The sequence below is a fragment of the Onychostoma macrolepis genome, chromosome 20 (genome assembly GCF_012432095.1).
Source record: "Onychostoma macrolepis isolate SWU-2019 chromosome 20, ASM1243209v1, whole genome shotgun sequence".
NCBI lineage: Eukaryota > Metazoa > Chordata > Actinopteri > Cypriniformes > Cyprinidae > Onychostoma > Onychostoma macrolepis.
In genome coordinates this window covers 26,495,191-26,508,279 of record NC_081174.1, presented here as the reverse complement: position 1 = coordinate 26,508,279, position 13,089 = coordinate 26,495,191, and the positions used below count along the sequence as shown (strand labels likewise).

General features: G+C 37.8%; 2 protein-coding genes across 2 annotated transcripts; both read left to right on the top strand.

Annotated features, from left to right (window-relative positions):
- The first annotated feature begins 86 nt into the window (after positions 1 to 86).
- Positions 87 to 12,063, top strand: LOC131527237 (matrilin-3-like). Its single transcript, XM_058756185.1, has 6 exons — positions 87 to 285; positions 3,310 to 3,885; positions 4,815 to 4,940; positions 11,213 to 11,311; positions 11,545 to 11,614; positions 11,689 to 12,063. The coding sequence occupies exons 1-5, from the start codon at positions 129 to 131 to the stop codon at positions 11,598 to 11,600; spliced, it is 1,014 nt and encodes a 337-aa protein (XP_058612168.1). The 5' UTR covers positions 87 to 128; the 3' UTR covers positions 11,601 to 11,614; positions 11,689 to 12,063.
- On the top strand, positions 9,244 to 10,487 carry LOC131527239 (matrilin-3-like). Its single transcript, XM_058756186.1, has 3 exons — positions 9,244 to 9,562; positions 9,745 to 9,897; positions 10,125 to 10,487. The coding sequence occupies exons 1-3, from the start codon at positions 9,349 to 9,351 to the stop codon at positions 10,289 to 10,291; spliced, it is 534 nt and encodes a 177-aa protein (XP_058612169.1). The 5' UTR covers positions 9,244 to 9,348; the 3' UTR covers positions 10,292 to 10,487.
- Positions 12,064 to 13,089: the final 1,026 nt, after the last annotated feature.

Below are 13,089 nucleotides of genomic sequence, written 5' to 3'. Positions count from 1 at the left end.
AAATCTGACACGTTTCTTGTCAACCCTTTAAATGTGCAGTCTAGGATGCTGTAGGAATCATACTGGTGTCAGTTAGACGAGAGGACCGCACACAAACTTGAAGCAGACTTGAGAAGAACGGAGAAACAATGAAGTCCTTCATTGGGAGTTTGGTATATTGCCTCTCTCTTCTGCTGGTCGATCTCTGTGAATCCTATGACTTTAACAATCCATCCCACATTTTAGCACAAAGTTACGCACAAAGAAGAAATCATGCGCTTCCACACCGGACGCTGAACCCAGCAGGTAAGTTCCGGATCTTAAGCCACTTTCTTAGTTCTATTGTTTCTCAGTTAATGTTTGCATTGTATCTTGAACTACTCTACATCACTGCAATGGAACATTTATGGTTTCATTATTTTCCTTGATGCACTACAAAAATTGTTTGTTGACTTTGTGCATGCTGTAACAGGAAAATGAATGGAAGTTTCTAGTGCAATGCACAATGTTAGAAATTTGCTTAATGCATTTATAATAGCAAATGTGAAATAAAATACATGCACATTTAAGCACTGAAGGGATAGTTCACCCATAAATGAAAATTGTTGTTTACTCTATGGGTTTTCTTTCACCTGTGAAACATGATATTTTGAAAAATGTATCTTTTGTCCAAACGATAATAGTCCCTGGGGTCCGATGTTGGACCCCAATGCTGTTCAAAAATCTCCTTTCGTGTTCTGAAGAAGATACAAATAAATACAGGTTTGAAATGATAGAAAGGTAAGTAAATGATGATTTTCTGAACTATTCCTTGAAGTGCATGAATGCTACAAAAAAAAAAAAAGCATTTGTGTGATATCTGAGTGGCATGTATTGTAAAATGTTTTAACAATGAGGAATTAGGGCATTGCAAACAATGCCAGTTGTATTTGTTTGACTGACTTTGTTTGGCTAATTTCCTCTTCCACTTCAACCTTCTGATGGTCTGTAGTATACAGGAGTAAATACTGGTTAGATGGACCTGATGTCCCTAACAAACAGAGGAGGAAGATTTTGCCTCATCTTATCCCAGTAGCTTATCCAGGACCCACAGCTCCTTCTCAACCCAAAGTTCACGACTGGCTCAAAGACACACCAGCCACAAAGGTGCTTAATACAAATAATAACCAGTATCCAACTGAGGCACGCATGCAGCTGAGAGGTGAATGGGCACCAATAGTTTGCCGAAAAGTTAAAGATCCAGAACCAGCAGTTGTACTTACAGGAGAATCAGGGGAAAGTACAGCCATGTCAACGGTGGTGTCAAATCAACCCATTGTTGTTCCACAACAACCGTATATAGGTCCTGAAAAATCTGTGGTTCTTCCGGAGCAATCAACAAATAACCAGCCAACCATTCCAACGGTTGCTCCTGAGACTGGTTTTTACCAATCAAAGCCATCAATGACCTTGGCAACCTCACAATCTTTGAATCTCTCCCTGCCTCAGAAACCTATGCCACAATCCTTGTCAACACTGGCACAAGAACCAAATTCACAAGGTACATTTCCCCGATCCCTTCCAACCACTACCATGACACCTGAGGCATATCCTCAAAGTACCTTCCCTGAATCCCTGCCAACATCCGCCCTTACACCGGAGAGGTACTCTCAGAGCACTTTATCCCAACCCTTGCCAAAGTTCACCTATTCAAGAGGGCCATATCCTCAAAGAATCCAACCCCAATCACCATTAGAGCCATATGACCAAAGTGGCTACCTAGAATCCCTGCCAGCATCCACACTGATACCAGAGACAAATCCTCAAAGCGCTTCGCCTCAGCCTGTCCCAATGTCCACCCATAGTTTAAGACCTTATTACCCAAAGATCTCATCCCTGTCAACATCCAGTTTGACACAAGAGGCATATCTTCAGACCACCCCACCACAGTTCCTACTAATGTCTACTGTGCCACAAGAATCATTACCAGAGGCACCAAACAGGATTGTTACCCACGGCAGGGTAGCCATCACAGGGAGGACAGGTATAATTCCATGTATACTGTACTGCTTCGTTTAACCCTCCATCTGTTCATGCTGGGGTATCCAGTCCTGCTTCTGGAGGGACAATGTCCTGCATACTTGAGCCCCAACACATGCCTTGAAGCTTCTAGTAATCCTGAAGACCTTAGGGATTTTCTCACCATGTAGTTCTAGGAACTATAGCCAGCATGGTGGTTCCTAGAGAACCAGTTTCCCCCTTGAGCCGTTTTCCTGTTCGCATTTGGGAGGAACTCCCAATTTTTTCCCGACAGTGGTGTCTTTATGCACGCATCTACAAACGTCAACAACCGGTGAATGGAGGATGCATGATCGGAGCTGTAGATTTAGAAATAATGGAGATGGAATGTAAACACAATTTATGCGATTGAAAGAGTGTGAAAATCTGACTAAATCTCCAATGACAACTTGCAGTGTTACATATCATCGAGGCTGAGAAAAGAACACATCACTGCAGACAACAGGTAGCTAAATGCTGCTATCGCTGTTTTCCACGTTTGTGGAGTAAATATTTTTTCATGGCTCTTTAAAAATGTTGTGGAGTCAGTGTTTCGTATGCGTTTGGCCAATCAGCATACACTTGCATCACTGATAGTTCCTGCAGAACTGTTTTATGCCCTACTCTGAAGTAGGAGCTAATTTAGTTCCCTCAAATGGAGTTCCTAGAACGAAATACGTTCTAGTTCCTGCATTGCGGACACGCCAAAAAGCGAGTACTTCTGCCAATAGTTCTAGGGTGCGAAAGTCCCTTGATTAGTTGGTTCGTGTGTGTTTAATCTGGATTGGACGTAAACTCTGCAGGACAGTGGCCCTTCAGTAGAAGGACTGGACACACTTCACATTAAAGCAGTAGGGATCCTAAGGTTTCTTTGTTGCAAAGGTGGACAATGCAAAATGAAATTAAGAGCCCGATTATCCTGAGTCATGGCTAATTCCTGCTGTAGGGTACCATATATATCAGAAAAAGTGAATTTTCCATATACCAGAAACATTCTAGTATTCCAGTATGTCAAAGTCTGTCATTTTGTTCAAATCCAATGGGATTTGTTTTAGAAGTGACCAAACTCAGTTTTTAGTAAACTGACTAATCTAATTTGACTAATCCTTTTGTTTGCATGCAAAGAATATGCTTTACTCATATTTACCATTCCATTGGTTCAAAACATATAATGTCAACTCTAAATCTGTTTGTTTTACTAATCCTTTAATGAACTAACACACCAGTCTTCATTATATCATGCCGACATTGAAAAAATTCTGAAGTGCTTAACAATCTCTGCTTAACTCTCAGCAACAGATTCACAATGTAGAAGCCGCCCACTGGACCTGGTCTTCATCATTGACAGCTCACGTAGCGTGCGTCCAGGTGAGTTTGAGAAGGTCAAGATCTTCCTGGCTGACATGGTGGACACTCTTGACGTTGGCCATGATGCCACACGTGTCGCAGTGGTGAACTATGCCAGCACGGTCAAAATTGAGTTCCTGCTGAAGAACCATCTCACGAAGGACTCTATAAAGCAAGCCATCAACCGCATCGAACCCCTCGCTGCGGGAACCATGACTGGTATGGCCATCAAGAAAGCCATGGATGAAGCCTTCACAGAAAAGTCAGGAGCGCGGCCTAAATCGAAGAACATCTCAAAGGTTGCCATCATTGTCACCGACGGACGTCCTCAAGACCAAGTCGAGGAGGTGTCGGCTGCAGCACGAGCTTCGGGGGTTGAGATTTATGCAGTCGGAGTGGACAGGGCTGACAAGCAGTCACTGAAGCTCATGGCCAGCAATCCACTTGAGGACCATGTGTTCTACGTGGAGACCTACGGTGTCATTGAGAAGCTCACCTCGAAGTTCCGGGAGACATTGTGCGGTAGGATTAATGCAAAAAAGGGGAGATGGGGCTATATGTCTTTCCTTTTTACAAGATATATATCAGTCCTTGGAAGTGGGTGATGATTCATTCTCTGGAAAACAGTTGGGTCTGAATACCAAATTTAAAATTGTAGTTTACTTCAGACATTAAATCCATGCATTGATCATTTGGAATTATAACTTTCAAGGTAATTATCTTGTTTTCCAGAAGTTTGAATCATTGGATCGCAACACATTCTGAAGGAAATCGTTCTTCAGTATGCGAGTGCTGAAAAAGTCCACCGATCATTCAAAGAAGCATTCTTCAACGTTTGGCTCTTTTGAATGCTTTGAATCATCTAATGTATGTGCTTTGCATCCTATTTTTGTGGAATCTTGGAATGGAATGCTCGGTATTTAATATTTTCAATGTCTTTTCACACAGTTGTTGTAAGACTAGTGTACTTCAAGTATGTTTTTCTTAGAAACCTCTGATAATTGAGAGCTTTGAATATTTGACTGTTTGTGGATAATTAAAATTGTTTGTCTTTTTCAGGGCAAGAGTCGATCTTTTGGACATTAAAATTGCTCAATTGAGTGCTGTGCTAGAAAAGTGCTTGCTAGTTAAGCCTTCAAAGTGTCCAAACAATTTGCTTAGTGCAGCTATCAGCTAGTATCATAACATACTGATTTAATGCTAAATGCTATGCAAACTAAGGGCATATCATTTGAGTAATATTATCATACAAGACCCAATAAAAGTCCCATAAAGTTTCCAGTGTGTCTTTTAAGGTACTTATCACATTACACATTTAGTACAAGCATTTTTTTGTTTTTCTTAAAACTAAAGCAGTTTAATTTTAGAAATCTAGACAGTTGCTTGCCCATAAACTTACTCTTGCTAGAGTGGCCTCCTCACTCCAGTTGAGTAATGAAAGCTTGTTCCAGGTATGGACGCCTGTGCAATGGGACATGACTGTGAGCACATATGTGTCAGCAGTGGCTCCTCCTTTTACTGCAAGTGCCGGAAGGGCTATATTTTGAACGAAGACCAGAAAACATGTTCCCTAAAACGTAAGAGCCAGCAGATTATGCTAACTGCTTTACTTTAGATTTTGAAGACATACTTAGTACGAGCATATTTGATTTTCTCTAACAATGACTAATTTAAGCTTAATAATAGAGAATGCTTATATTGCGACAATACCAGCAATCCTACTTAACTAACCTCTTTAGCTAGCAATTGCTTGCCAGCTTATTGTTCTGATTGTATTCCTTGATATCATATGATATCATTTATTTTATTGTGTGTGCTAAGTTACAGGTTACATGAAGATGTAAATTCTGTTCCAAACAGTGTGAGCTCCTTTGTCTACTGCCTACATAGGGAGCATTCTAACCATCAGGCAAACTCAAAGAACTAGGCATTTGGGACACTTTACAGATAGTGTAGCACAGATAGTGCTCTTCACATATGGCATACAGGAGGCTTGACACAAAAGACTTCATGAGAATAAAAACACACAGCACAAATATTTGTTAAAGATTTCTATTTTAATTAGTTGCATGTATGAATAGATTTTGGCCATAATTATATTTTAGAAGGCAGCATAATCTTGTAGCTGATGTTTTGGAACAGTCTTTGCGCTTTAAGATACATTGTTTCAAGGCGGCTCACTAGGTTTTGGAACAGAGCTGTAATTTAGCTAAATGTGTGCAATGTAATGATTTTTGTCCTACAATCCAGCTCACTGGCAGCTGAATTCTGGACTTCTAGCCACTGATTCAACCCCTTCAAAGTCACTGTTGAATTACTGTGGACTTTCTTCTTCTGTACTGTTTCATTGTCAAAACAGTATAGCAATAACATCAGTGTCAGTGTTGCTGTATGTCTGAGACAGATGACAAACCATAGCTACATTTTTACAGGCAGATAGTTTTTCATTTTGAGGCAAATGGAGCAGGGTGCATATTGGTTACGTGTTGGCTTGAAAATGTCAGGAAATTAAGTTTAAAACCCAAAACTAAAAAGAAATTTTTCAATTTATTATTAAAATATCATGTACAAATTCTTAAAACAAGATCAAATTTAAAAAGTAGCTTGTTTTACTTAAAATGTGTGAAAAGTAGGGAAAAAATAATTGGGAACAAGATTATTTGCAGTACAAAGTTTTTATTTTTCCAATTACTTCCAAAAATCTCATTGTTGAGTCAGTGTAGTATTGAATTGGTTTCTTGCTTCAAATCAGATAATATGCTTGGTCATAATGACATTTTCGGTTACACTTTACTTGAAGGGGTGTGCATAAGACTGACATGACATCTTCATAATCATGAATATGAAGGGTTTTTATGCATGTTTATGACAGCTGTCATTCAGTGTCATTCACTCAGTTAATGCAAAGATGACATTGTTTGAGATGTCTTTGTTATGGGCTAGGGGTAGGGTTAGGTTAGGGTTTGGTCAAATAATGTCATCTTTGTCATTCGCTCAGTTATGTCATTTTTAATGCACTTAAAGACAGTTGTCATAAACATGCATAAAACCTCCTTCATATTCATGACATGTGTCATGTCATGATTATGAAGGTGTCATGTCAGTCTTATGCACACCCCTTCAAGTAAAGTGTTACCACATTTTCCACTGTTTTACACAACATTTACAGAATCCCCAAAACCTTCAATGGTAAATTCCTGATGTTTTGATTTGTTTGTTTTTAAGGAGATTTTCTTGTACAGTATTGCCAGTGTTACTGTAGATGTCCTATGGCTTGTTCCAGATATGGATGCCTGTGAAATAGGACACAGCTGTCAGCACATTTGTGTGAGCAGTGGCGACTCGTATCACTGCAAATGCCGCTCAGGCTTCGTCTTGAACGACGACATGCGAACGTGCTCCATTAGAGGCGCTGGCACTTACGGACATGGTGACAGTGTACACAAGGGTGACCGAAACAAAGAGAATTATGGCAACCAAAATGGTGAAGGTAGTGCTAGTGAGTTACGATCAGAAATGACTATGACTTCATTCATACCATTTCGTGATCTAAAAACATCAAATTAAATTCCATCATGATATTCTGAAATCGCCCACCTTTTGATCGGCACTATGGCTTATTTCAGGTGTGAATCATATTTTAGAAGGCAGCATGATCTTGTAGCTGATGTTTTGGAACCGTCTTTGCTCTTTAAGTTACATTGTTTCAAGGCGGCTCACTTGGTCTGGGAACAGAGCTGTAATTTAGCTAAATGTGTGCAATGTAATGATTTTTGTCCTACAATCCAGCTCACTGGCAGCTGAATTCTGGAATTCTAGCCACTGATTCAACCCCTTCAAAGTCACTGTTGAATTACTGTGGACTTTCTTCTTCTGTACTGTTTCATTGTCAAAACAGTATAGCAATAACGTCAGTGTGCTGTACGTCTGAGACAGATGACAAACCATAGCTACATTTTTAGGGGCAGATAGTATTTCATGTGGCAAATGTAACAGATGGCATATAAGTATAATGGTTACGTGTTGGCTTGAAAATGCCAGGAAATTAGTTTAAAATCCAAAACTAAAAAAGATTTTTGAATCTTTCATTTGAAATATCATTTACAAATTCTTAAAACACGATGCATTTATTTTAAGAATAATACTGCGTCAAATATTCAGATTTGTTTTCATAGATTACATATTGAATGTAAGTGTATTTTGTAGGACTGCACCAGGAGATTCTTTCTTGCTGTTTTTAACTAGTTTTACTTAATGTGCGAAAAGTCTTAATATAAATATATTAAGACTTTTCGCATATTTTAGTATATATATTTTATTATTTATTATTATTATATTATGTATTACATTTTAACTCATTGGGAAGAAGATTATTTACAGTACAGAGGTCAAAGGTTTTATTTTTCCAATTACTTCCGAAAATCTCATTGATGAGTCAGTGTTAGTGTCTAATTGTTTTTTTTTTGTTTTTTTGCTTCAAATTAGATGATAAGCTCGGCCACAATGACATTTTCCACAACATTTAACAAATCCCCAAAATGTAAAAATTCCTGATGTTTTGATTTGTTTGTTTTTAAGGAGATTTTCTTGTACAGTATTGCCAGTGTTACTGTAGATGTCCTATGGCTTGTTCCAGATATGGATGCCTGTGAAATAGGACACAGCTGTCAGCACATTTGTGTGAGCAGTGGCGACTCGTATCACTGCAAATGCCGCTCAGGCTTCGTCTTGAACGACGACATGCGAACGTGCTCCATTAGAGGCGCTGGCACTTACGGACATGGTGACAGTGTACACAAGGGTGACCGAAACAAAGAGAATTATGGCAACCAAAATGGTGAAGGTAGTGCTAGTGAGTTACGATCAGAAATGACTATGACTTCATTCATACCATTTCGTGATCTAAAAACATCAAATTAAATTCCATCATGATATTCTGAAATCGCCCACCTTTTGATCGGCACTATGGCTTATTTCAGGTGTGAATCATATTTTAGAAGGCAGCATGATCTTGTAGCTGATGTTTTGGAACCGTCTTTGCTCTTTAAGTTACATTGTTTCAAGGCGGCTCACTTGGTCTGGGAACAGAGCTGTAATTTAGCTAAATGTGTGCAATGTAATGATTTTTGTCCTACAATCCAGCTCACTGGCAGCTGAATTCTGGAATTCTAGCCACTGATTCAACCCCTTCAAAGTCACTGTTGAATTACTGTGGACTTTCTTCTTCTGTACTGTTTCATTGTCAAAACAGTATAGCAATAACGTCAGTGTGCTGTACGTCTGAGACAGATGACAAACCATAGCTACATTTTTAGGGGCAGATAGTATTTCATGTGGCAAATGTAACAGATGGCATATAAGTATAATGGTTACGTGTTGGCTTGAAAATGCCAGGAAATTAGTTTAAAATCCAAAACTAAAAAGATTTTTGAATCTTTCATTTGAAATATCATTTACAAATTCTTAAAACACGATGCATTTATTTTAAGAATAATACTGTCAAATATTCAGATTTGTTTTCATAGATTACATATTGAATGTAAGTGTATTTTGTAGGACTGCACCAGGAGATTCTTTCTTGCTGTTTTTAACTAGTTTTACTTAATGTGCGAAAAGTCTTAATATAAATATATTAAGACTTTTCGCATATTTTAGTATATATTTTATTATTATTATTATTATATTATGTATTACATTTTAACTCATTGGGAAGAAGATTATTTACAGTACAGAGGTCAAAGGTTTTATTTTTCCAATTACTTCCGAAAATCTCATTGATGAGTCAGTGTTAGTGTCTAATTGTTTTTTTTTTGTTTTTTTGCTTCAAATTAGATGATAAGCTCGGCCACAATGACATTTTCCACAACATTTAACAAATCCCCAAAATGTAAAAATTCCTGATGTTTTGATTTGTTTGTTTTTAAGGAGATTTTCTTGTACAGTATTGCCAGTGTTACTGTAGATGTCCTATGGCTTGTTCCAGATATGGATGCCTGTGAAATAGGACACAGCTGTCAGCACATTTGTGTGAGCAGTGGCGACTCGTATCACTGCAAATGCCGCTCAGGCTTCGTCTTGAACGACGACATGCGAACGTGCTCCATTAGAGGTGCTGGCGCTTACGGACATGGTGGCAGTGTACACAAGGGTGACCAAAACAAAGAGAATGATGGCAACCAAAATGGTGAAGGCAGTGCTAGTGAGTTACTGAGACTTCATTTATACCATTTTGTGATCTAAAAACATCAAATTATATTCCATTAAAGCATTAGACCTAGCTTGTGATCAGATTGCTATTAATATTATTTTAAAGAAATTTTAATTTTGCAACATGTATTCTGAAATCCCCCACCTTTTGGTCGGCACTATGGCTTATTTCAGGTGTGGATTCCTGTGCGTTGGGCCACGACTGCCAACACACATGCGTCTCCAGCGGTTCTTCATATTACTGCTCGTGTCCTGCTGGCTTTGTCTTGATGCAGGACAAGAAATCATGTTTCAAAGCCAGTGACGCTGATGGAGATGGTAGTGCCAGTGAGTTTTCTGCTTTAGACCTTCATAAATGGTATTGCTGTCATACCATTTTATGATAGGTTTCTGTAGCGAGCTGAGAATTATGACTGTCTCGTGGAATATTCTCTTAAGGAGAATTTTACGTAACTGTGAACAATTAGAGCTATAAAATAATTTAGTTGCATTTTTCTGTCATGTGTTGCTGAGATTTGTTAGCTTCAGGGCTCTAGAGTTTTAACTTATTGCAGGTCTGGACTACTGTGCGCTGGGTCATGAATGTGAGCACATTTGTGTCAACGATGATGCTTCCTATCACTGTGAGTGCCACCGGGTTTTGTGTTGCAAGAAGACAAGAAAACATGTTCCAAAAAACGTAAGAGTTTATAGAAGTACTATTCAAACATGTTTTCTGTAACCATCCACTTCATGTGCTGTGGGCAGGAATGATACATATATGAAAAATGGGTAAAAATTCCAATAGACATTGATACTGGAAATAATGAATCCAATAGCCACTGAATATTGGAGAAGAAAAAAAAATCAAACAAGCACCACTTAAAATATTAGTATTTTTCACACAATGTTATATTATGAAGTGGGCATTGCCTAACCAGAAAGTCGTCTTGTATTATGTCAAAATTTATTTTAATGTTTTTGAATCTTTGAAGAACATCTCTAATGCTCACCAAGCAATGCAATTATTTGATTTAAAATAAAAACATATATAGTATTACAATATTTCTGTTTATGTATTCCTATAATTGCAAAGCTGAATTTTCAGCAGCCATTACTTCAGTCATGGTTATTCAGAAATTTAAAAAAAAAAGTTATTTTTTAAATTATTTATATATATGTCTCTTATGCTCACCAAGGCTGCATTTATTTCAGAAAAAAACTATTTAAAACCGTAATATTGTGAAATTCTATGGTTATTTAAAAGATCTGTTTTCTATTTATTCCTTTGATGGCAAAGCTGAATTTTCAGCAACCGTTACTCCAGTCATGATCCTGCAGAAATCATTCATTAAAATAAATTGTAGTCACTAGGGAAACTTCATCTGTCAGTGTCTTGTAATTTCTGACATGTTGAGTCAGTTGAACACTGATTCAACATCGATGTAAACTCATAATATGTAACACTCTCACAATGTTGTAAGAAATTCAGAAAAGAACAACATTGCATAAACTGTGTTGAAAAGTGTTACATATTTGGTAAGAAACTTTCACTTTGTGTTTGGGGATGGGGAAGATAATTTGATCTATAATTACCCCTAATTCAAATCACCCTTTGGCAAGGTATTTTCTGTGATGTTTGTTGTTTGTTTGTGATGTGAAGAGGTGAAAGTGGAGATTGTTCAGGACCCCTGCATGTGTGAGGCCCGACTGGCTTTCCAGAGGCTGACACAAACCTCCCTACAGGACCTCAACGCCAAACATATCCTTTCGAAATAACATCACACGTCAATAACGTTCTTCAGTTATGCTTGAGGTACATTGGGGCCTTTAGTGGAACTACATTTCCCATAATGAATGCAATGCAAATCATCTCTCTTAAAAGAATAATTCATATGAAAATCTTAATTCTATCATTTGCTGAGCTTTATTACTTTTATATTTGTTTTTGAAAACAGCATATTTCAAACCCTTTAACCTTAACAGTCGTTATACTTGCTGCTGTCATAAGAAAGGTTGAACAAATGGAAAACATGCTGGGACACATGTAACGGAGCATTTCTTGGTAAGCATTGATTCTCTGACATGATTAATGCTGATTAAACATTTAAAAGTTTGATTTTTACTTCTGTTCATCAGGGGTCAACATGTTCTGTGAACTTTCAGCGATTGCTGGAGTGGATATGAAGCACTAGACAACAAGACGGCTTCTGTTTCATCACTGAAGCTTCATCACGGGCCACACTGATACATGAATAGCTTTAAAACTGGATCACAGTGGCTGATGTTCAGATGATGTTTCTTAAACCACATTTTGACCAAAAAAAAGAATGTTAACCATATTCAAATAGTAATTAATATTAATAAGAGATTAAATCACGCATTAATTGCTGGAATGTATGTATAATGATGTTCTTTTGCTCCCCAGAAATGGTTAAAAGAAATCTCTTCATTTAAATAGACTAAATTATGCCACGTATTGTAACCAATTTTACTAAGGATCATTATCAAAGGTGTATTTTTATTGCTTATGTTCATGTCAATGAAAGAATGTTCATATTTTTATTGTTTAATCTTATGTAGACTCATATACAGTTAAAGTCTACAATATTTATAAACAAGCAGTAATATTCATTATATTAAAACTTGTAACACTTTTAATCAACAGTCTCAAAGTCTCTTTGTTCATAATATTTGCCTTGATTTCATATCTCACAGTGTATTGAAATGATACAGGCGTCCCTATAGAAATCATCTTCACATAGTTCAGCTAGACAGACTATAGGTTTAACAGTAAGATGTGAAGAACTTGTCTGTCTGCAACCACTGTGAGATGTGCTTGAATCAATATCTTGACCATTACAGACCAACTGTAGACCTTCAGTCTAGCCGTTGACTAAACATAATCGTATAATCACTGGCCAGGTGAACTGCACGAAAACATGTTCTTGACCAGCTTTGTGAAATTCCCCTGATCATTCATCTATTTAATCACACATATATGCTATACAAACATTTGAACATCCCACAAATTGAGGCAGACCGAGAACATCAGAATCCCTCTCATCCCAAATCCCATCTAAAATCAATTCACAACCTACAGGAATTGGGACATTTTCAAGATCACATCAACTGATATTTCTCGATCACCTGTTAAAGCAAACAAAGAAAGTATTCATCTGGTTGCAAGGAGATAGAATGAAAGAGATCTTTTGAAGAGGAGAGATCAGGACTGTTCAAGGCTTTGCTCACATGAGACTTCAATGTAACATGTTAATTCTCACAGCAAACACCAATATTTGGGTCATAAAGGTGAGCAAGGATCATTAGATTCGAGGTCTCGAAGTTCACTGAAATCTAGGTGACGGTGCACCTGGCGCCATTGGTGTATTTCAAACTGTTCACCTCTTAAAAACATTCACAATTCTTTTTGAAATAGGCTCTACAATATTTCTGCTGACTTGTTTTTGACTGGCACACTATGGTGGCCATGAATTATCTGCATTCTCTTCAAAGCATTCCCTGTGCACACACCTTCCA